At 46.4% G+C, this 24599-nt stretch overlaps 2 protein-coding genes across 6 annotated transcripts in view; both read left to right on the top strand.

Moving 5' to 3' along the window:
- The window catches only part of LOC147443060 (Nuclear transport factor 2 (NTF2) family protein), a 107539-nt gene that overhangs the window by 69240 nt on the left and 13700 nt on the right, over window positions 1–24599 (top strand). The window lies entirely within an intron of this gene.
- LOC147443061 (uncharacterized) lies at window positions 12771–15203 on the top strand (the record flags this gene model as incomplete). The annotated part of the gene is made up of 1 exon (XM_086529907.1): window positions 12771–15203. A coding segment is annotated over exon 1 (1044 nt), but the record flags the coding sequence as incomplete, so codon positions are not given.

Here is a 24599-nt window from a genome sequence, read left to right as displayed (position 1 = left end):
TTTTATAGGCTCTGAGGACCGACAGGAATAGCCGGTCCGAACTCGGCCAAGGATAGCAGAGAGAGAGAGACTAAGGGCTAGCGGCCAGCAATTAGAGAGAGGAAAGAGAAAGTTTGCGCTGGCTGTTTTTGCAGCAGTACAGAGATTGTTGGTCTTTTTTTTATAAGCTCTTGCTTTAATTTAAGTGGGCTGCCCACTTATTAATGGGCGGCCGGTCACTTATTTAAATAATGTGAACCTTGACAAAACTTCATAAAACTCAATGAAGTGAAATTGATGCTGTGCAGTCACATTCTAGGCGTGTAGTCCTCAAGCACAGATGCAATGTAAACACAGATTCCTCGCGGGAAAGCATTCGTGCTTCTCGGAAAATACTTAAAAATATTCTGCTTTTAAAAAAAAAAGCTTCTCAAAACCCATCTTTATTCTTTTGCTTGCGTGTTTACGCATATTACTTTTTCCGGTTTGGGTTTCTTGCCTGACCAACGAAATATTCCCTTTCCAATGCTCCCGTCACCCCATCACGTGTCACGTGACACATCCAACCCTATGTGTCCGTGGACAAGCTACAACATGACCAGGGTTCAGTTTCGTCAAGTTAGTCTAGAATAGGAAGTGATCTGGCACTTTTGTGAGTCTGTTCGCAGACCGTGCATGTCCAGACACTTAGATTAGATGCATATCCTCTGGTTGCACACAGCATGACCATCAGATTCCCATTAGATCCCATCAGTAGCATTTTTACAGTGCATAGGCCTATTTTCCCTATTTTTGACATTTTTCACTTATTATTTTTAAGTGACTTTTGTTGGAAAGTAGGTAGGGCAAGTTTACTAAGTTATATATAAGAAAACCTAGCGCTAGCACTTTCTGGCAGAAGAGGCAACAGGAGCACCTTGCTCAACATGCAACTTCTCAGCCAGACCAACCCCCGTGACAACTCTAGCGTATTCTCTCAACAGAAGGCCTAGCGTTTTTGCACGAGATCAGCCAACGTTTTTGCATTTGCAGATTCCCGGCGACAGTATACAGCAAATCAGCCCTAGCATTAGCAAATTCCCACAGCAACACAACAGATTTCCCCGCAAGGTCAGTTTTCAGCCCTAGCGTTTTTGGTTTGCAGATCAACCTCAGCGTTTTTGCAGATCATCGCGATAGAATCAGCGATAGGACCAGCGTTTTCAGTTTTCAGCCTTTAGCACTCGCAGAAGAAGTCCCGAACCTCGCAGATCTCACCTTCGCGCAACAGATCCTCGCCACACGGTCAGATCCAACGAAGTTTGCAGATTCAGCCCGGAAAATGCAGATTTCAGCATCTGCGTTTTCAGCGCACCGTTGTCGTACCATCATCACCGACATAGAGGCAGAATTCAGGAGATAAAGATTTGCAGATTTCAGCCATTAGCGTTTTCAGATTTCAGCCGTCTTGTCGTCGTCCTCATCGTCGTCGACATCGTCGGCAAGTCCAAGCATTGTAGAGATTTGTGCAATCATAAGTAGACCGCTCTCGCCATAGAGAGTGGGGCCTTCGGAGGAGGGTTTTACAACGTCTCTGGTGTCGTATTCTCTTCTCTCTCTATCTCTCAGTCTCATGCACTTCCATTAAATCTTGTCTTCCTCAAAGACTGTGCATGCAATGTAGAACTGAATGCCAAACCGTTCACCACACACACGCAAACAATGAGATCGAATCTTTCTCTTTTGATCTAAAGCAATCAACTGTGGCAATTCACAACGGAAATGCCCATGCTTGGTGCTCATACTTTCATGTGCTCTTTCTACAATTGTGTCGTGCCAAGGGAGAGACAGCGAATGTGACTTCCTTGAATGCATACTTTTCAGCTTTTCATAAACAATCTGCATACATCCGTTGTCACGTGACACATCCAACCTTATGTGTCCGTGGACAAGCTACAGCATGATGAGGGTTCAGTCAGTCCAGTCAGTCTAGATTAGAAGTGTTCTGGGACTTTTGTGAGTCTGTTCGCAGACCGTGCATGCCCAGGCACTTAGTGTAGATGCATATCCTCTGGTTGCACACAACATGATCATAAGCATTCCCATCAGAATCCATCAGAATCCTTCAGGGGAATTTTCCAGTGCATTTTACCTATTTTCCCTATTTTTGACATTTTTCACTTATTAATGTAAGTGACTTTTGTTGGAAAGTAGGGAGGGCAAATTGAGTAAGTTTGTATATAAGCAAACCTAGACTAGCACTAATTGGTAGAAGAGGCAGCAGGAGCACCATTGCTCAACAGGCAACTTCTTAGCAAGATCCCCCTTGGTGGCGTTTCTCCTCCAAGCAAGACATCCTAGCCCTAGTGTTTTCCATCAAGCACCCATCGCTCAGACCACCTTAGCCTTGGCGTTTTCCAGAACCCCCAAATCGCCCCATTTGCATGGCGTTTTTTCAGCAGATAAAGAACTAGCAGATTTCAGCCTTTGACCACCTAAAGGAACATCAGATTTCAGCCATCAGACACCCAGCCATATCAGCGTTTTTGGTTCCAATGATTTTCAACCATTAGCATTTTTGGGATAGCAGCAAATCAGCGACAGATCTCAGCCAGTAGTGTTTTTGGACAGCAGTACAAAAGCATCAGTTTTCAGCCCTTAGATGGGTCTCGCCATCCCCGTCGTCATCATCGATCTAGCCTAGACTTGCATCAGTCACATGCATTCACTTTGTACCAGTTTATACAATCAATCGTAGACCACTCTCGCCAACGAGAGTGGGGCCTTCGGAGGAGGGTTTTACAACGTCTCTGGTGTCGTATTTCTCTTCTATCTCTATCTCTCAGTCTCATACACTTGCACGCATAGTGTCTATTTACTTTGTTTATGATCATTGCACCTCTCATCAAGAACGGAAGGCTCTCCCTTCCATAAGAACAAAATGGAACCTTGAGCACAGTTCGGAACACTCATCTTGAGAAAGAACAACATTCATTCCGCTGCACCTTACATCCGTGCTCATTCATGAGTGAAACGTGCTCAACGTACAATATGTCATGCCTAGGAAAAGGGATCACATAAAGACGCTGACTAAAATACAGGAAACGATCACGAATGAAACACTCAAACAATGCGTGTTGACTAATGATTTGAACACATAATACTTCCTGTGAGGGTTCCTTGGACCTAGGTTCCAGAGCCAAGATCTGTTCCTCCTGAGTGTGTTCTTTCTGAGTGCGTTCTTTCTGAGGGGGTTCTTTGGACCTCTACTCGAGAGCCAAGATTGGTTCTTGGTGATTGATCGAATCTGTAATGAGATTAGCTTCACTAGAAAAAGTATCAACGAACACATCATCCTTGTGAACAATCACATCGTCCTCATGCAACTCATCATGCTTGTGAGAAATCACATCTTGATCATGCAAATCATCATGCTTGTGAGAAATCACATCTTGATCATGCAAATCATCATGCTCATCATCATCATCCAAATCATCATGCTTATCATTGTCATTCAAATCATCATCATGCAAATCATGTGTGTCATGCGTGGGAGAAGAAGAGACAGAGAGAGTCTCCTTTTCCCGAATCTCTTGCATCTGTGCCTGCACTTGAGAAAAGAATAGGACCAATGCGGCTTTCCTTCCGTTGTGCTCACGCTCCATTTCAGCTCTTCTTGCTTGCTTCCAAGCGTGCTTGCTCGCGCTCACACTCTATGGCTGCCCTTCTTTCTTCGCGTTCACGTGCTATGGCTTCCATTCTTTCTTCTCGTTCTAACTTCCTTTCCATAAACAATTGCTCCAACTCCTCCATAGGAGTTAGTGCAATCCTTGGCGTAGATGGGGAAGGGGGAGGGTCGGAAAAACCTCCTGGTGGGGAAAATTCTTCTTCGCCTCTCTCATGCTCATCACCTCCAAGCGAAGTATCCATTCCGCTTCGAGTGATGACCATCCACTAAAGTCGTGGGTTCTTGTGGTCTTGGGTTCTTAAGTTCTTGGGGGTCTTGTGTTCTTGAGGGGCTTGAGGTTCTTGAGGTTTTTCTTTCGCTTGCAATCTGTGTTAGAGAAGGATCTTCTCTTCACCCTAGTTTTGCTCTTTTCCGCGGGCGCACCCCTTGGCGGCCTTGCGCTCACACCAAGGTTGCTTTTTCCCATCTCATGTCGAATGGCCGGCCGCTAAGTGCACGGTTCGCTCTCAATGAGTGAAAAAAGACACAAGGGGAGGCTGGACAAGCCCTTCTGTCTTGGGTTTCCTGTCACTCTTCAAAAACACGATTAGGCATTGACACGCCCAAGTGAACTTGGGTTCGTGCGACCTCAACAATCAAATTTTTTTTGTGGTTCTTGTGGTTCCTTCCTTGAGTGATACAGAACATTGCCAAAGCTCTGATACCAATGTACGGTGCAGCGGAAGTGAATTTTGAACTTTGCTCAAGATGAGTGCTCCGAACTGTGCTTAAGGTTCCTTTTACTTATGGAAGGGAGAGCCTTCCGTTCCTATAATGAGAGAGTGCAATGGACACAAACAAAGTGAATGGACACTGTGAATGGAAGTACATGAGACTCAGAGATAGAGAAGAGAATACGACACCAGAGACGTTGTAAAACCCTCCTCCGAAGGCCCCACTCTCTATGGCGAGAGTGGGCTACTTATGATTGCACAAATCTCTACAATGCTTGGACTTGCCGACGATGAGGACGACTGCGAGACGGACTGAAATCTGAAAACTCTAAGGGCTGAAATCTGCAAATCTTTATCTGCTGAATTCTGACTCTATGTCTGGGATGATGTCGATGGCGATGAAATCTGTTCGCGTCATTAGCTCCGGAATGACAAGAGGAACATTTCATTACTCTGCTGCTAAGTCAAGTGAGCAACTGGTTGAGATGTTTTTAGACGAGAAGGTCCAAAGCGGGGAATTAATGCATGAGTGCCACTTGGCACATTCTTGGGCACTTTTCCAACTAAAGAGAGAGAGAAACATTAAAACAATGGGCTATATTTTTTAGCTGTATGGTGGATTGTTGCAGGTACCAAAGCTACTGTGTGCTTGCCTACTCTCTATGTACAGTGAAGTGCAAGAACTGAAGCTTTGCACAACATTCACTGCTCTCTCTCTCCCCTCCGTGCAGTTATGTGATGCTCCACAAGAGGGCTTTTCGTTTGACGTATGTACATTTGTGTGGGTTCATGCGGGGTTCCTGAGGCAAGAGCCTCTTGCACAGGTATTGGATTAGTTAGTTGCTTATCCCCCGCAGGTACAGGTGAAGTCGAGGAGGTTTCACGTGAGAAATCTAGTCCGATTCAAAGGGCAAGTAGCCCTACAGGTGCGGGAGCTCGAGGAATTGCTACGGATGCGAGCGGCTCGCGAAATGGAGCCCAAAACAGGGAAATACAGCTTGCTGTGTAATATTGCAGGTTTAGGGTTTCGGCCCTAAACACCCCTAGGAGGTCCCGTGATGCGAGGGGGTCGCTATAGAGGTGATTTGGCGCATTTTCAGGGCAGAAAACAGAGAATTCAGCGTGCTGCAGATTCTCGCCAGGTTTTGCAAAGCGCCTGTATGTGTCGTGAAAGTCATCTATTGCGTGGGGGTACTGTCTGTGAAGCGTCCTAGTATAGTTATATTACCGAAATCGGGCCAAAACGGGTGGTTTTCAGCCCGGATTATACAAGATAGCTCGTAAAAAATTACAGGTTTTATTCCCCCTGTTAATACAATAAAGAAATACCGGAAGGGGCGCCAGTCTTTGGGGCCAACAGGTGTCGGCGTCTGCTTGGTAGCGCTTTAGCTTCCAAACCGTGTGTGTTTGAAGTATCAATTCCTGTTACAGGTTTTCTTTTGCAAAGTTTCTCCGTGTCCTTAAAGTCTAAAGTAAAGTTTCGGGTGAAAGCTTACGTCTACCGCCCTACGGGCCGGTTTCAATAATTCTTAAACTTTACCAAATACTTCCACATAATGTTTCCGGACTTGAGTGGCCGCTTCTGATGATGAATGATTTGTTCTGGTTGGAGTATTTCTTCCGTTTTCTCAATCTCAGGAGGTTTCTTAGCGATAGGCTGACTTGGAGGCGGTCCCACATATGGCCGTAGTAAACTAACATGGAAAGCATTGCGGGTCTTCCAATTAGATGGTAGATCTAATCGAAATGTCACATCGTTCACTTGATCAATTATCTTAAATAATGATTGGAAAGTTTTACCACTTTCCCTTTATGAGGTGCTTGTTTCTTTAGTCTTGCGTTCTCAAACTTGAGTAAGACTAATTGACCGACTGTTAAGTCCAGATTCTTTTTGTGCTTGTCCGCAACTTTTCTTATGTTTTTCTTGAGAGCGCAAAATTGCTCTCTTAACTTGCCCGTAGGCCGTGTCCAAATCTTGGACAAACTCATCTGCTGCAAAAGTCTTATCCTTAGTGACAAGGATTGGTGAAAGCAAAGGCTTACCATAAAGAATCTCAAAAGGTGCTTTCCTCGTAGACAAATGTATGGTATTGTTATAGGCGTACTCGACAAGGGGCAAATACTTTTTCCAGTCAGATTGTCTTTCTGACACATAAGATTTCAGCATATCCAATACTGTGGAATTAGCGATCTCACTTTGCCCATCTATTTGAGGATGATATGTCGAAGAAAAATTTAACTTCGTGCCAAGGTTATCAAACAAGGCATGCCAAAAGTCTCCTGTCATGCGAGGATCTCGATCATTCACAATAGACTTGGGCATCCCATGATGCTTAAAGATCTGTGCTAGAAAAATCCTAGCCATACGATCCGCTTTGATCGTTTTCTTGACTGGAATAAAGTGAGTTTGCTTGCTAAATCTGTTCACAATGGTCTAGGTCGCATTTCCAGTCTGAGACTTTGGGAGATCCACAATGAAATCCATGGCAATGCACTCCTAAGGTTGATCAGGCACAAGCAAAGGTTGGAGTAACCCAGGCGTCTTATACCATCGTACTTTACTTTTTGGCAAACTAAACATTCCCTCACATATCAATCAATGTCTACATTAAGGCTTGGCCAAAAGAAATATCTTTCCAATGCTAAAGGCGTAGGGAGAATTTCCCGATGACTCGCATAAGGTGATATGCTTCTTCCATGATTTGCTTTCTCAATGGTTTCACCACGCAAATTGCTTGGTGGTGATAGAGGTAACCATCCCGAATAGAATAGGGATATTCTTTTTCTTCGTTCTGTAGCTTACTCGAAATGGGGGAGAAGTCGGGGTCATTTGGATATAAATCTGGAAGTGATTCCAGTTCTTGGTGATAGACAGAAGTAACTGCATTCACCCTAGGCCGTCTAGACAATGTGTTTGCAGCCACATTTTTTCTCCCAGCCATATGAAGGATCTGGAAGTGAAACATGGATAAAAAGTTGGCCCATCTCATCTGCTTCTCATATAATTTGTGTTGCGTAAGGAAATACCGCAAACTCTGGTGATCGGTTTTGATCACAAATTCCGCTCCTAGAAGATAATGCTTCCATGCAATTCTGTGAGAGTGCGCATGTGAGAGAGAGAGAGAGAGAGAGAGAGAGAGAGAGAGAGAGAGAGAGAGAGAGAGAGAGAGAGAGAGAGAGAGAGAGAGAGAGAGAGAGAGAGAGAGAGACCATAAACGCAAGGTGTGAGAGGAGGGGTCGATCAGCCCCCCATGACTACCATCAACCACAAGACCTGTCAATACATCAGATATATTGGAAGCGGGTACCCCTTTGGCCCCATAAATAGGTTGCCAAGGGGAGGTAGGGCAATGCTTGGAAAAATCCCCCACAACCCAACAAGAAAATGATATATGGAAATATATGAGGGCAACCAAACAAAGTGGGCAGCCGGCCCCAAACTCAGGTGGCCGGACTAGGTACAACCTAGACTATGGATGGCCAGCCCGGAGACATTCTAGCCGTACAAGTATGCCCTAGACCTGTCAAGCAGCAGAGTGGTGTAAGTCTAACACCCCCTCTTAGCACCGGATGCTGAACAAACCGTATGAAGCCGAAGATGTGAGGCAAATGATGAAGATGTCCGTTGCGATATCTGTAGCAGTTTGGGGTGTCTCAACCTATGAGAAATCTCCATGGTAAAGTGCCATCACGAGCAGTGTAGCAAACTGTTGTACTCCGCCTATATAGGGTGAAGATACTGCGTAAAGGTCCCGAACTAAGTGTGAAAGCAACTCCTTGTCGTGAAAGAAGTGCCAATAGACCTGCAAGTGTCCTGCCCAATAGGAGCTGTGGTGTCTGTAGTCAAACCGGCTAGAGAAAATGGAGAAGCGCAGGAATCGTCATGAGAATGATCGAAAGCCTGTCAATGCATGAACTTGCAACCCAATGTGGCCAAGTGGCTAAGCTGTGTAAAACTCTAGGAAGGCCAGATGTAGCAATCTGCGCCGTAAACTCCCTCGAACCAAGGAATGCCAGACTAAACAGTCCGCACTGTAGAAGCTACCGTAAGTTGCAGTAGTCACCGAGAGACCACACGAACCACCACCGGATGGTGTCCTACCAGTAGGTAGGGTAATCCAAGATGAGGAAAAGCCTCTCATAGGTCATTTATGACTTTTCATTTATCCTTGTTGGAATGTAGGTAGGGCAAATGGCTAAAGGAACTATAAAAGGAAGCAAGGGGCGCCAATAGAGAGCAGATGAACGTAGAGACACAAGGATGCAGGCACCCGATCGGTAGCACCTTAGGACCTCTAGCGTTTCTCCAGGATCAGCCCAGCGTTTTCAGCATTAGAAGACCAGCGTTTTCTGCCCATAAAACCAGCGTTTTCAGTTCAGCCGTGAACCTCGCCGTACCGCACCCTTCCCGGTTGCAAAAGCTCGCCGCATCGACCATTAACGCCCAGATCAGCCTAGCGTTTTTGGTTTCAGACCAAAGCAGCCAGTGCTTTGCAGATTCAGCCCAGATCAGCTAGCGTTTTTGCATTTCAGCTTTGCATGCATTGGCAATTGCAGATCCTCGCCTCTGTACTGCCGCAAATTGCAGATCCACAACAGAAGTACCTAGCGTTTTCAGCTTTCAGCCTTGACATCATTGTCGTTGTCGAGGCCATCATCGTCATTGTCATCGTCGTCATTGTCGTTGACATAGACTCAGCAGTACCCAGCATCAGTAGTATCGGTACCCATTAGCATCAGTATCTCAACATTCAGTCATTGTATGAGCATTTGTGCAAGAATAAAGAAAGTACTTGCTCTGGCAACAGAGCAAGGGGGCCCTTGAGGGTTTGGGACCTGACATACATGTGTCGTCTCTTTTCTCTCTCTTGTCTCTCTCTTTCATTCAGTTCAGTTCAGTTCAGTTCTAGAAGGATGGAACAAAGCACGTATCGTGGAAGACAAAGACCGGTCTATGATGACCACGGTGATCAGGCAAAAGCGTCCCTTTGAGGACCCAAATCAGGCTAACAAGCCAGAGGGTACCGGAAAGCGGCTTAAGTATCTTTCGTCCGCCCAAGTACGAACCTTCAAAGAGCAAGGTAGATGTTTCTACTGTGGTGAGAAAGGACACATTAAGCCCGACTACTCTCTTTGGTAGCAATAACAGGAACATGCATCTTCGAAGAAAGAAAAAACGAAGAAGGAACTTGCTCCACCGAGCTCGAATTCTATTCCCGATGTACAAGGGAATACGAAAACGGAAAAAGGGAAGCGTTAGCCTCTAAAGGGTTGGGGATCTCTGAATAACTAGCGGGTATTGATCCTCTATGATCCCAGATCAACAGACAACTTTATCTCACTAAATATTGCACAACGCTTGGGCCTCACACTGTCACAAACTGGTGACGTGGCAACCCCATAAGTTGTCCCAACTTATGGCCAAGTGATGAGGGGACCCCCGGGGACACAAGAAACTTAAAGCAAGCCATTGTTGACGTGGCTGGTGTACGGAATTCCGCAAATAGTGCTGATTGTACGGATCTCCGCAATTGGCGCTGACTGTCGTACTGCCTGTCGAAAATTACGCTGACAGCTTTTGGCAGTTTTTGACGCCCAGTTGCTTTTGGAAACTGATTGCTTTTGGAGTTTGAAGCTTTTGGGGGCTTGGTTTTTAGCAACCCTACGTAACCTTCATAAGTGGCCTTTGGGGCTCACTTCCTAGAGCATCTGGATGGAGAGTCTGAGAATGAGACGTGTGGGCCCTCTTTGTACTTTGAACGCAGATTAATGTAAAAAGAAATACCGAAAGGGGCGCCAGTCTTTGGGGCCAATACCTCCGGGCACAGAACTACACCGGGCTGTGTCGTCTTTGTGAACTGTTTTGAAGTGAATCTCTGTTGTTGTCTCTGTAGAATCTTGATTTTGGTGTGTCCAAGTTTGTTACAGTGGTATTAGAGCGCGGTCGATTTCTCTTCTACCGGGGAAATCCGATCCTCTTCTCGCGGCGCTTATGGATTCCAACAAGAATCACTTGACTTCTTCTGCATATGCGAATGCGGGAGGAGATCACGAAGAAGGTTCTCATGATCAAACAAAGGAAGAGTACGGCCCACCTCGGCCTACTCAGTTCGAGCTTGAAGAGTTGGAACGTCGACAGCTGGTTAGCGAGGCAACGATGCAGATGACTAAAATTGCGAAGGATCCGAAATTTGCAAAATTTTTGTCTTAGCAATCCATCGCAAAAGTGCACACCTAGTGGCAGAAAGCCACAGAACCACCCATCAAACCGGCAAGCAAGAAACCTCTTTCTTCGAGGATGTTTACAAAGCAAGAATTACAAGAGGTGGTTCAGACACAGATCAATCGGCTTTTGGACGCAAACAACAAATCCAAAAAGCGAGAGAAAAAGCACAAGAAAGGGACTAACTTTCCGGGTTATTTGGGTCGTCAATCTTCTTTTGCATCGGCAAGAAAGCAGAAGAAGCGTGAACGATTTGAAGGACTACCTAGTTCTTCTTTTTCTTCTTCTTCTGACAGTTCTTCTAGCTCTCTAACTCGAGCGAAGAAGACAGAGAAGGCAAAAAGCGAAGCTTCGGAAAGGGCAAGAAAAAGGCAAAGAAGCCCAGATTTCGCCTAGTTTTTGACAGTTCTATAGAGGAGTCATCCTCAGGTAGTTCGGACTCCGACGATCACATGTTTTATGCAACGAAGAAGCATTTTTATAGAGCCAACCAATATGATTTTCTCGAAGATAAAAGCAAGAAAGGAGAAGTATTCAAAGAAGGTGGACAGTCGATTAAGTTTGATTCCTTTTCTGGTTCCGAGATGCTCCGAGGGCTTTGGCCTTCATTCAACAGTTTGACATAGCTTTCTCTGGAGGGCATTACTCAAAGCACTCCAAGATTAGGAGGGCTGCATCTTTCTTCAAGGGAAATACTCGAAGATAGTGGTCCACTCTTCTTTGAGGCAGGAATCTCCAGTTAAATGGTTAAAATTCAAAAGGCTCTCTTGGTTGACTCGGGAGTACGAACGAGATATACAAACCGCTTGGAATCATTTTCGGATGACCAAGGGAGATTCTTTGGAGGCTTATTGCGAGAGATTTTGGAACTCTTTTCTACCAATCTCTTCATTTAAGAAGGTCTTGTTTAAGGAATAGATTGAGCGGTTTTGCTGCAGACTTTCTACAGAGATACGAGACTACTGCTTGGAACAAACGTCAAATTCTATTCAAGAATTGATGGGTCATGCAAAACGAGGTTTTGCGATACATTCGGGAAATTTGACTTACCCCACTGATGAGATCTTGACTTAGAGAACCCAACAGACTTCTAACAATTAAAGTAAAAAGAGAAAGAGTTCCCAAGAAAAGAAAGACAAGGATACATGACCCCGGCTCACTCTTCGAGAGAGGGCCAATTACATCAAAGAAGGGAAGTGTTTTGGATGTGGGCATGTCTCCGCGAAGTGCCCTAAAAAGGCCCAGCAAGAACCACATGGAGACGGGCCAGCGAGTTCGAGAGCAACTGAGGAACGTGGCAGAAAAGGCAAGATGAAAGCAGGAATAGTTCCAGATCGCATGGGTACTGACCCAAGCATGATCGATGAAAGTACAGAACTTTGCCGAGCTTGGGGCAAAGTGAAAGATCAAGAAGCCTCGATTTTCTTTGATGGAGGAGCTAAGGCCAACTTCATTTCACCTGAATTGGCGGCGCGGCTTGAGATTACACCCGATCGGCAGTTCTAGCGACACCCGGATAGGACATAGCCATAACACCTGTCATTGGTAAACTTCGGTTGCATTGTCATGGGTATTTGGGGTACGAGAACTTTTAAATAATGCCCTTGGAAGGTTGTGACGTCCTCCTTGGAGTCCCTTGGTACCATAAGAACAACGCCGTGGTCTATTATCGAGCGAAGAAAGCGACTTTAATAAATGAAAAGGGCCGAAACATTGAACTTGATGTGAAACTAAAGGGCGAGTTTGTCCCTATTGTATTGGCTTCGGCCGTTTCCAAATAATGAAATCCAGTTTGTTTGTTTACTCGACCTATTTGAAAGAGTTAAATGATGAACACAGAACGAATATGTCTGAACTAGATAAAGAACGCCGAGATTTTCTCCACACTCATGCTGATTGCTTTTCTGAGGGCCTTGCCAGGCGAGTTTCCACCATCTCGTCGTGAGGATCATACTATTGATCTGATACCTGGAAGCACACCACCGAACCGGCCACCTTATCATGTTAGTCGAGCCTAGAATGAAGAGATTATGAACCAAGTGAAAGACCCTTTGGGAAAGGGTCTTATCTAGCCAAGTACTTCACCCTACTGCTCTCCGGTGTTGTTGGTTTTAAAGAAAGACGGATCTTGGAGAATGTGCATTGATTATAGAGGTCCCAACGGGAAGCCGCCTCCACGTGGCGGGACTGGACGTCGACTAAGTGCTTCTCAAAACCTCAATGGGGGGACCACGTACGGTTGAAAAACCCTCTCCGTGTGTAGGAGTAAAATCCCAAAGGGGAGGGGAGAGGACATTAGTGATCATAATGCCTTAAAGACGAGTATGAGCTGCAAAGCTAGATCGGGGTGGGGTTGAAACTGGGAGAATATGGAAGGCAAGAAGGATGGTCGGACCTAGGGAAAGCCCTGTAAAAATCATCCGAGAATGTCGAACGGACCCATTCAGGGAAAGTTCTGTAAAAATCATACAAGGATGTCGAGTGGACTCGAGGGGGGAACACCCTGAACGCCCAGATACTTTCCGTCGGTTTACAACCAACCCCCTTAGGTGTAAAGGCTCGGCTTCTCATATTTGAATGCAAGGGGAGAAGGAATGTACCTCATGACACAACCGGTGGTAGCCAAGAGGGACATAATCCCTGGAGGACCGCTTGGGGGGAGAGGCTTTTGGCCGTAATTCCGCACCAGTGGTGTGAAACACTTACCCAGCGGAAGGGGGGACGGTGACGGCCTGAGACCAGAACCTAGACTGGTGGACTGTGAAACGAGGGACGGGTGAGGTGAGGCGACGAGTTCCCCTGACCCACTTCATTTCACGACCCACCAGCGGATGGGTGTTTCATACAGCTGAGGTTGGTGGGTTGAAAGCGCTCCTTGTGTAACCTTTCCGCTGGTCCCCCCCTTGACTCACGGAGAGAGTAAACTCCAAACTAGAGGGGTGGCGGTGACGTCCTGAGACGGACTGGTGGGTTGTGAAACGGGGGACGGGTGAGGTGAGGCGTCGAGTTCCCCTGACCCACTCCATTTCACGATCCACCCTCCCTCGGGGCGGTGCCAATGTCACCCTCCACGGAACAGTCAACGCTTGCGGAAGGGTGGGTGCACCATGAAACGGGAGACGGGTGAGGTGAGGCGCCGAGTTCCCCTGACCCATCCCATTTCACGGAACACCCTCTACTTCGAGCCAAAATCATGGACCCTCGGGCTTGGTGATCCACCCGCAAGTGTACCAACTACGTGATGAGTTACAGTAGGGTGTGGATTCTAAAGTCTTGCTAAACACGGGACCGTTATGGACCACACCCAGATCAAGGACCCGCTTGTCCCTCGGTCTCGCCCACCGATTGAGAAGCAAAACGCTGTGCGGATTGTACCGATACCTCATGTGAATCCACGAATTTAGAGGATGGAGTTGATTCGTCAACACGTTGGCAGTTGTGACCATGAAATCTTACATGCAGGATAACCATAGTCCGGAAAGTGGGTGGTCGATCCCCCGGGAACGACATACCTAACCCGGACCCCTCCAAATTTAAGGTGAACAACCTGTTCATTAAGTATAGTCGTGCATTTTCTATGAATTCACAACCATATTATATAAACGATCCAAGAGCACCAGTTAAGGGTACCTGGGCTGACGTGGAAGAGGGCTGCTACCAGGTACCCTCGGGGAGGCGGGCGCTGGGAGCTTCCCCGAGTACTGCGATCGACAGCACCCCAGAAAGTGGGGAGCGGGGCCCCGCTGGTCGCTGCTACGGTGAACCCGAACTCACAGAAACCGGGAAGGACGGGATGAACCAGTGCGTAGCGGGGCAGCAAAACTCACTAGCTATGGCTGAGACTGGACGCCTCACAGTTAACTCGGAAGGGCAACCATCTGAGGAGCTGAGGGGCGGGGGCATAGACCAAGATGGAACGAACTCAACAAGGGAAGTACGGTACATTGAGGTCATGAATGCCGATCAACTTCAAACCAACAGGCTAAGATCCTTGTCGGTACCCGAGATTGACCCGGTCACCGCCCCAAGCAGGCCGGCTAGAGAGGAACGGGTAATGATGAGAGGCAGGCTTGGGAGGGGTGTTTCAGAAGGGACGGTTGGCAAGCTGTGCATTTGGGGCGCTAATGAACACACCGAAGTGTCATTCAGCAAGGCCTTGAGGCGCGCACTGAGATCAACCTCCCTGTTTGCAAGTATTGAGCTTTTGGATCGATTCCTTAACAATCGGACGGGGAGCACCCGCTTTGATGTTTTCACTTCTAGTAAACAAGCAGCCCTAGATGCCCTCCAGGTCATCCAATCGGAGAGTAGGCTTAGGTGGTTTGCTAAGATCTCGCTTCCTTTCGCTAGGAGAGATAGGAACCGTTTGAGGCCGGCGATGGAAGTGTTGAAATCGCCGATCTTTGCCACGCTTAACATTAATGGACTCCGGTCGAAGCGGGGGGAGTTGGAGTACATAATGTTACAAAAGACTTGGAATGTGGTGGGTCTCCAAGAGACTCGACTATTTCAGGGTGCATGGCCCCTTAGAATGGCGGGGTATTCGACATTCCAAGTGCCAGGGTCTGATAAACCAGGGGCCAGGGGACTTGTGACCTTGGTCTCCAGGAGCTCAGATCCTTTGAGTTGGGAATGTCGGACGTAAACTCCTTGTTTGTTCAACTCTTCCCTTTAAATATGAAGGATGGTTGGATTTATGGAAATGTTTATGTCCCGCAGAGGCAGTTAGTGGATGAGCGAGCAGACGTCTTAAGTGCGTTAGCTTCGAAGCTTCGTAGGTTGGGCAGAAAGGGCCTTCCTCTCCTGATCGGAGGGGATTGGAATCTTAGACGGCGCCCGATGAAGAGATGGCTGGGGAATGAAGACCTTGATTTTAAGATTGTCCAAACGAGAGGCTCTGGACTCTCGTATCACTCTTCCCGTGGTAAAGGACGATCAGACATTGACTTCTTTTTGGCCAATGATCTGGCCCTTCAATTCCTCGGCCATGCCAGTGTCCAGAGATCGGTGGATGTTTCGGACCACTGGCCTGTTAAGGTGAAGTTGGTGTATGATGCGGTGTGTGCGGAGCCTCCCCCACCACCCCCCCCCTCCATTGATGCGACTAGAATTGAGCCAGCGGCTCAACTCTTTTTACACCACAACTTCTGGGATTCCCTACCAGAAGCAGCGGAGGAGGGGGAAATCACGCAGGCGGCGGTGAACCGTCAGTCGAAGAGCTTTGAGGAGGCAGCTGAAAGAGTCTCTCGAGATGTTGGTGCGTTCTCCGTAAGGCCCCCCAAGAGGCCTAATAGAGGCTTTAGGCTAGACCCGAGAGCCCGGAGATCCATCAACCGAAGACGGGAAGCGTGGAAGTCTCTGCGGGATGCAGAGAGTGATTCCTCTAGTGAAGATAGGGCGTGGAGGAAGTTTGTTGAATGCCGAAAAGAGGCGCGAGCTGAAACGAAGAGAAGCGAGAGAGAGGCTCTCAAACGATTCATGCTCAAGAGCGTCGAATTGGCAAGACGCAAGGAATGGTATGCTTGGTGGAAGCATATGAAAGCCGTTCTAGGGGGGAGCAGAAAAGGAGGGCCCGCTCAACCCCTAAGAGACCAGAACGGCGAGCTGCAGGCGGACGAAGAGAAGATCCGAGACATTTGGAAGGATCATGCTTCTCGCGTCTTTGCCGATCCCTCCGGACACAGCAAGGACCCAGAACACTGGCAAAACCATGCTGTGCGACTTTGGCCTAGAATAGAGGACATCAATGACTCTATTAAATGGACTGAAGTTCGAGAGGGATGCCGCAAGATCAAGCGGCATAAAGCAGCTGGGATAGATGGCATTCCCCCTGAATTTTTCAAGATCCTTATGCAAGACAAGGGAACTAGATCGGATCGATTTAAACCAAATACAGACATGGGAAGAGTAGTCTTCAAACTGCTATGTACTTGGTTTGATTCAGGGAAGTTGCCGGAGGCATCATCTACCTCGGTAGTGGTGTATATCCCGAAGAAGGGTGATCTTTCTAATCCGGACAACTACAGAGGGATTTCTCTGATTCCAATCTCTCTGAAGCTCTTGACCTCACTCGTGATCAATAGGATCTCAGTGAAACTTGAGGAAAGAAACTTCTTCTTGCGTGGTCAAGCCGGATTTCGGACTCAGGAGGAGTGTGTGGCACAAGTGATTGCCTTGAAAGAGATTGTGCTCAGACGAAAGGTTGTTAAGAAACCGACGTTTGCGGCATATATTGACTTTGAAAAGGCGTACGATACAGTGCCACACGAGGCGCTCTTTTTTAAGATGGAAGCCATAGGGATTGGAGGTCGCTGCTTGAATTTCTTTCGAGCCTTGTACCAATCTTCCAAGGTCAGAGTGCGGGTGGGAGCGAAGTTGAGTGAGGAGGTCCAAATCGCCCGTGGCGTGCGTCAAGGGTGTCCCGCGTCGCCTACTCTCTTTAATATATTCATTAATGACATCTTGGATGAGAGTGCGACTGACCTTGGGGTGGCTATTCCAGGCCTACTCCTGAAGATCCAGGGCCTGCTTTTTGCAGATGATTTAGTTTTATTTGCGAAGTCTAAGGAGGAGTTGCAGGCTAGTTTAGATAGATTGCATAGTTGGGCGGAGAAGTGGGGGATGAAGTTCGGCATAAAGAAATGCCAGGCGACCGTGTTCAACGGGGACCTTGAGGAACTTATTGCCTTCAAACCCCACATCGGACCTGAGGAGATTCAGGTAGCTTCGGAATATAGATACTTGGGCATCTTAATAGACAGCGAAGTCTCGATCGATACTATCCTTAAGGATAGGATTGAGAGCGCACGTAAGTCTTTATATGCCCATAAACACCTTCTATGCTCTAAGAAAATTCCGATGTGGTCAAGGTTGGCCTTTCTCAAGGCGTGCGTCTTCCCAGTGGCGACTTATGGAGCGGAGATTATGGGCTCACATGACATGAGGAAGTTGAACCCATTAGAGACGCTTATAGCAACTGGAATGAGGTGGGTAGTCGGTAAGGCCGTGAAGTCGAGTTCTGTGGCAGCAGCGACTCTTCACCGGGAGTTAGGGCTCCCCCCCGTACCAGCTTACTGTGCAAGACAGAGGGTACGAGCTTTTACCAAGTACGCAGGTCTAAAGACTTGGATTGCAGATTTGGTTAATAATATACCAGAATGGAACCAATTCAAGAAGTGGACCTGGTGTAAAAGGACAAAGTTTTGGGGGCAAAGGTATATCAACAGCGCTTCTGTTGAAACCGCAAGGCAGGAGAGCTGGAAGCTCTGGGAACACTCACATCAATGTGTCTCCCTTGATCCTTATATCGAGAGGAAGTATGAGGACACGCGTGGATACCTCTATAGGCAGAGCATTGGGAAGAACCCCGGTGGGATGGAGGAGAAAGTCTTGTTACTAGCAAGAGTGGATGGCTTAAGGCTTAAGGATAAGATTGAACGGGCACAGTCGAGGACTTGCCCGTTATGCGGAATGGAAGAAGGTTCAAGGTCACTTACGCACTTGTTGGTACAGTGCCCTGAACTGGACAATCTCAGAAGCTCAATACGACCCTGTTTGGAACATGCTAGACGGCTGTTAAACAATCCGAGCGGTGAAGATACCGAAGTGTTACTTCTGGGAGGGGAGATTAGTGGAAAGCGATTGCCAAGATGGGTTGTCCCCCGTGGGGCCCATAATGGTCGTCGTGGACCGCAGCTGAGGAGTGCCTATGCGGATAACGTTGCAGCATTCCTCTGCGGGGCCGTACCGCGATACTACAATGCTCTGGCCCGTGAGGGTGTTGAAAGCTCGTAGGGCTTGTAGTTATTGCGTACGGTGCGGTCCCGCCTAACATGGTCCTGGGGCTTTCCGAGCGGGCCTTGGTGACCATGGTTGGCCGGATCGGGATGCCTCCTTTGAGCCGACGCCCACCTTGGGTATGGCAGTCCTACCGGACATTCGCTGGACGGGGGCCTTTTTCTACCAGGCGAAAATCCTGGAGTACCTGGGCAAGATTCAGTACGGTCTGTGAGTTACAAGGGTTTGTCCCTCTCTCTCAGCCTTGGTCCTTAAATGCATCACTGAATTCGTTTGGTGATTTCCCGACGTTACCCTCGGGTGGCGTGACTAACAAGGGAACATGGACTGACTAACATGGCATGAAAAGACTTTTTACTCCCCCGAGGGGGAAACTTGCTTCCATTCCCCGTTGACATGCCACGATACGGCATGGAAGCGCTTTTCCCTTTGTCGGCAAGTCCGCAAGGTAATTTTTCTTTGACTCGTTTGCGTGCACGCGAAGCAAAGGCAGTTCCTTGCTGGCTTGCCGGCTCTAGCCCAAAAAAGTAAAAAGTAAAAATGCATTGATTATAGAGCTCCCAATAAAATCACCATCAAGAATAGATTTCCGGTTCGGAGGATCGATGATATTCTTGACCGACTTCAAGGATTCTCTTGTTTCAGCAGGATCGATTTGAAAAGCGGATATCATCAGAGCAAAATCGTGCTAGGAGATGTCTATTAGACAACTTTTTGGACGAGCTTCGGTTTATATGAATTTTTGGTGATGCCTTTTGGGCTTACCAATGCTACAACGACTTTCAACCGAATGATGGATAGGATTTTTAGAGAGTATAGATCTTTTGTCGGCACTTTCTTTGATGATATTATAGTCTTCTCTAAGGATGAGGCTGAACATAGACATCATCTGCGACAGGTCTTTTAGGCATTGCGAGATCACAAGTTAGTAATCAATGCCAAGAAGAATGAATTTTTCTTACCAGAGATACACTTTTTGGGACACATCGTCTCAAACAGCAGGAGTACAGATGGAACTGGCCAAGATTGAGACTATACGTGATTTGCCCGATTTGAAGAATGTTCATGAAGTTAGAAGCTTTTTTGGCTTATGTTCTTACTACCTGCGATTCATTAGAAAGTTTGGAGAGGCTGCTTCCCCTTTGCACATTTTGACACAAGAAAGGAGTCCCTTTCTCGTGGGGACCCACAGAGGTGACTGCCTTTCAGACTTGAAAGAGAAATTGACTACAGGACCAATTTTGATTTTTTGCCGGATTTTCAAAAGTCATTCGAAGTATATTGTGATGCTTTTGGTCGTAGTCTGGTGCGGTCTTAATGCAAGAAGGCCATGTCATTGCCTATGAGAGCCGATTGTTTGTAAGGCCGGAATTGACTGTAGAGATTTATGAGAAAGAGCTATTGGCGGTTATGCATGCTCTTACTCAGTGGCGACATTACCTACTCGGAGCCGATTTTACGGTCTTCATTGATTATCAGAGTTTACGCTACTACTTGTCACAGAAGCAGCTTTCGGAAAAGCAGATGCGGTGGGTTAACATCTTGTCACAGTTTCACTTCCAGATTGTCCACGTACAGGGACAAATGAACTTGGTGGCAGATGCTTTGTCTCGGAAGCCGTTAGTCTTGGCTATTTCGGCGATTCACCATAGAAGCTTCGAGGACATGGTCGATCAGTATGCCACAGATCCAAATTTTTCTGATGTATTCACTCGAATACAGAATGGAGAGGTAGTAGCGGAATATTCCATATGGGATGGCTACTTGATGAAGAAAATAATGGCTATTTGATGAAGAAAAGAATGGCTACTTGATGAAGAAAACGATGTTGTGCGTTGCACAGTCGTTGAGGGAAAAGGTTTTAACTGAATGCCATTGTCCACCTTTTACGGGTCATCGCGGCATTGACACGACCTTGAAAGGTGTGGAGCGTTACTTCTTTTGGCCGAGACTCAAGAAGGATGTGGACGACTTTGTATGTAGTTGCTTGGTATGCCAGAAGGTCAAGTTTGACAGGCATAAAGCATAGGGATTGTTACAGCCTTTACCCATTCCCACCCGCCCCTGGGAAAGTATTGCAATGGATTTTATTTTTGATCTCCCGAAGACACAGAGTGGGTATGATGGCATTTGGATTGTCATCGACAGATTTAGCAAGCAAGCTCACTTCGTTCCAGTGAAGAAAACAATCAAGCCGGATCATTTAGCGAGCTTGTTCATTTCACAGATTTTTAGAATACATGGCATGCTTGAGACAATAGTCTCTGATAGAGATCCCCGATTCACGAGTTTGTTTTGGAAGGCTATTTGGGAGAACATTGTCACAGGGTTGCAGTTCTTGTCATCTTTCCACACGCAAACAGATTGGCAATTTGAGATTGCAAATTCAGTCGTACTGGATTTATTGAAGTCTTCCATTTCTGATCAAAAGACTCAATGGGAATTTTTTTTTCCACTTGGTAAAATTTGCCTACAATAAAAGGATCCACTCTTCGACGGGGAAGGGGCCATTTGAGATTAGTGCAGGTGCTACGAGGGTTCCACCCTTGGCACGAAAGATAAGATTTTTTAAGCCGACCAGTACACGAGGGACTTGGACACTCCTGTTGCCAAGGTCCGGGAGGCTTTAGCGAAATCTCAGGAAAGACACAAGAAGGCAGCAGATCGACACCATCGCGACTTGAAATTAAAAAAAGACAATTGGGTGTTGTTACGTTTTGAGAAGGCATGCCGAAGAAAGAAAAAGGGAAAAGAGCGGCTTTTTCCAAAGCTTAGCATGAGATACTATGAACCTTTCCAGATAAAAGAAAAGATAAATGATGTCTCCTTTAGACTGAAGTTGCCCGATACTTGGAGGATTCACAATGCTTTTCATGTGAGTCTCTTGAAGTCTTTTAAAGGCGATGTGCCCGATGAAGGGGAGCCAAATGAGCAACCCGAAGTGGAGGAAAGCGAGGAGATACTCGTTCCAGAACAGATACTCGCACATAAAGATAGAAAGATTAAAGGTAAAGTGATTAGGCGGTTCTTGGTTAAATTCAAGAATTATCCTGCATTGGATGTGAAGTGGATGGAGGAGGAGGACCTAGCAGATACTACTTAGATTTTGGAACTTTACCTTGAAGCATTCGGTTTAGCATAGCCGACTCCGATAGAACCCTGAGTTTAGCATGGGTGAATCTAGTGCAGCGGGCTTGCACAAGAGGGGAGTCGCTCCGCTCCTTTGTCAACAGATTACCCCGATTTTCGATATAGAGTCACTGATGTCCCTTTGGGTTTCAAGGATATTGTTGGGCTGACAGTATTCTGCTGTATGACTTTATGAATTGGAATTCCCAAAAATAAAATTGATTGATTTGTACTTGACTTGTTTGAGTGCAAGAACTGAAAGACGAAATGATTGTAGCATTTCGGTCTCATAAATCTCTATAGACATGATTGCAATAAGGATTACTTAATCGGGCATCTGTGAGGTTCCGACTTGATCTAGATGCGATTACTAAATATGTTGCCGATTAATCATGGTCTGAGATTTAGAATGAATTTGAATGTGATTTGTCATGTGATGTCCGATGATGTCAAGTGATGTCCGGTGATGTGACTGTCGATCTGTACAAGTACTAGATGTCTCGTGTCTGGTGCGTCCGTACTAACAGTTAGTGTCTACTAAGACAGTTTATGGCCTCTGTCTGTTTTGCAGGCGTAATCGAGGGTGATTACAATTCTTTCAAGAGGGGGGTATGCCACAAACTGGTGACATGGCAACCCCTTAAGTTGTCCCAACTTATGGCGAAGTGACGAGGGGACCCCCTGGGACACAAGAAACTTAAAGCAAGCGGCTACTGACGAGGCTGGCGTACGGAATTCCGCAAATAGCGCTGACTGTACGGATCTCCACAATTCGCACTGACTACCATACAGCTTGTCGGAAATTACGCTGACAGCTTTTGGCAGTTTTTGACACCCAATTGCTTTTGGAAACTGATTGCTTTTGGAGTTTGAAGCTTTTGGGGGCTCTGCTTTTAGCAACCCTATGTAACCTTTATAAGTGGCCTTTGGGGCTCACTTCTTATAACATTTGGACGCAGAGTCTGAGAGTGAGACCCGCGGGCCCTCTTTGTACTTTAAACACAGACTAATATAAAAAGAAATATTGAAAGGAGGGCCAGTCTTTGGGGCCAATACCTCTGGGCACGAAATTACGTCGGGTCGTGTCGTCGTTGTGAACTGTGTTAAAGTGAACTCTATTGTCGCGGTAGAATCTTGACTTGGGGTGTCCAAGTTTGTTACACACATCGGATGAGTTAGGCACTCTCGTCGCATCCGGATCAACATTTTAGGGGTTGACCACCAATGCAACTCTCGTGCAAGGACACTCGATCTTCGGATTGGCGAGTACGAGGACCGCGAATTATCTTTGATAGCACCCATCGAGGGATGTGATATTGTCTTGGGTATGGCATGACACTTCCACATGCAACCGGTCTTCTTAATAAGCTAGCTTCGGAACGTCCAGAAGATCATTGCATTGATCTCATATTGGGTAGCTCTCCTTCTATTCAACCCCCTTACAGGGTAAGTCTTGCTTAACAAGAGGAAATTTTGAAGCAAGTCAACGAGCTTTTGGAAAAAGGTATAGTACAACCAAGTACTTCGCCCTACTGCTCTCTATACCGGTGCGGAAGAAAGATGTCACGTTTCGAATATGCATAGACTACCGATCTCTAAACAAGATCACCGTCAAGAATCGCTTTCCGATTTCTCGGATTGATGATATCTTGGATAGGTTGTAGTGTGCAAGCATCTTTTGTCGCATAGATTTATAGAGCAGGTATCATTAGATACGAATCGATCGTGAGGATGTCTATAAGATTGTGTTTCGCACTACCTTTGAAGTGTATCAATATTTGCTAATGCCTTTCAGGTTGACCAATGCTCCCGCCGCGTTCAATCAAATGATGGATCGGATTTTCAGCCGACACCGAGCTTTTACAGGAGTATTCTTTGATGACATACTTGTCTTGGATATAGTGTTTCAGGAAATGCGAAAGCATGAGTTGCATATTAATGCAAAGAAAAGTGAGATCTTTCTCATGAAGATACACTATCTCGGCCATATAGTTCCTCACAACCAAGTGATATGGATCCAACAAAGATCTAGGTGGTATAAGACTGGCCAACTCCTACTATGGTACATGATGTAGGTAGGATGCATGATTTCATGCTTAAGAAGGAACTTATGGCCGTGATTTATGCCTTGTCTACCTGGAAGCATTATCTACTAGGAGCAAACTTTGTGATCAAAATCGATCACGAGAGTTTGCGGTATTTTTTCACAGAATGGCAATTATCTGAGAACCAGATGAGCTGGGCAAACTTTTTGTCCATGTTTCATTTCTAGATCCTTCATACGACTAGAAGTAAGAACGTGGTTGCAGGCGCACTGACTAGACGGTCAAGGGTGAATGCAATCACTTCTGTATATCACCAAGAAGTAGAATCGCTTCCAGATTTGTACCCAGACGACCCAGACTTCTTCTCCATTCTGGGCAAGTTACGAAACAGAGAGAATGAATATCCCTATTCCATTTGGGATGGTTACCTCTACCTCTGTCAAACAATTTGCATGGCGGTGCCATTGAGGAAGAAAATCATGGATAACTTCGCCTTATGTAGGTGACTGGGGTTTCTCCCTACGAATTTAGCATTGGAAAGATATTTCTTTTAGCCAAGCCTTAAAGAAGACATCAATCAGTATGTTAGGGAATGCTTAGTTTGCCAAAAAGTCAACTACGATCAGCATAAGACGCCTTGGTTGCTTCAACCTTTACCTGCACGTGATCAACCTTGGGAGAGTATTGCCATGGATTTTATTATGGATCTCCCTAAGACTCAAACTGGAAGCCATTCGATATGGACCAATATGGACTGATTTAGCAAGCAAACTCACTTTAATCCAATCGTAAAAACGATCAAAACAGATCATATGGCTAGGGTTTTTCTGGCACAGATTTTCAAGCATGGCAATAAGTTTTTGGTGCACTTCGTTTGATAACCTTGGCATGAAGTTGAATTTTTATTCTGCATACCATCCCCAAACGGATGGGTAGAGTGAGATCGCCAATTCCACAATATTGGAATGTTGAAATCCTATGTGTCAGATAGACAATTAGATTGAGAAAAGTATCTCCTTGTCGAGTACGCGTATAGCAATACCGTA

This window comes from Adiantum capillus-veneris, chromosome 14 (genome assembly GCF_014529385.1).
Source record: "Adiantum capillus-veneris isolate H3 chromosome 14, ASM1452938v2, whole genome shotgun sequence".
Classification (NCBI taxonomy): domain Eukaryota; kingdom Viridiplantae; phylum Streptophyta; class Polypodiopsida; order Polypodiales; family Pteridaceae; genus Adiantum; species Adiantum capillus-veneris.
Note: the sequence above shows the minus strand (reverse complement) of the source record. Positions and strands in the feature narration are given on the sequence as shown.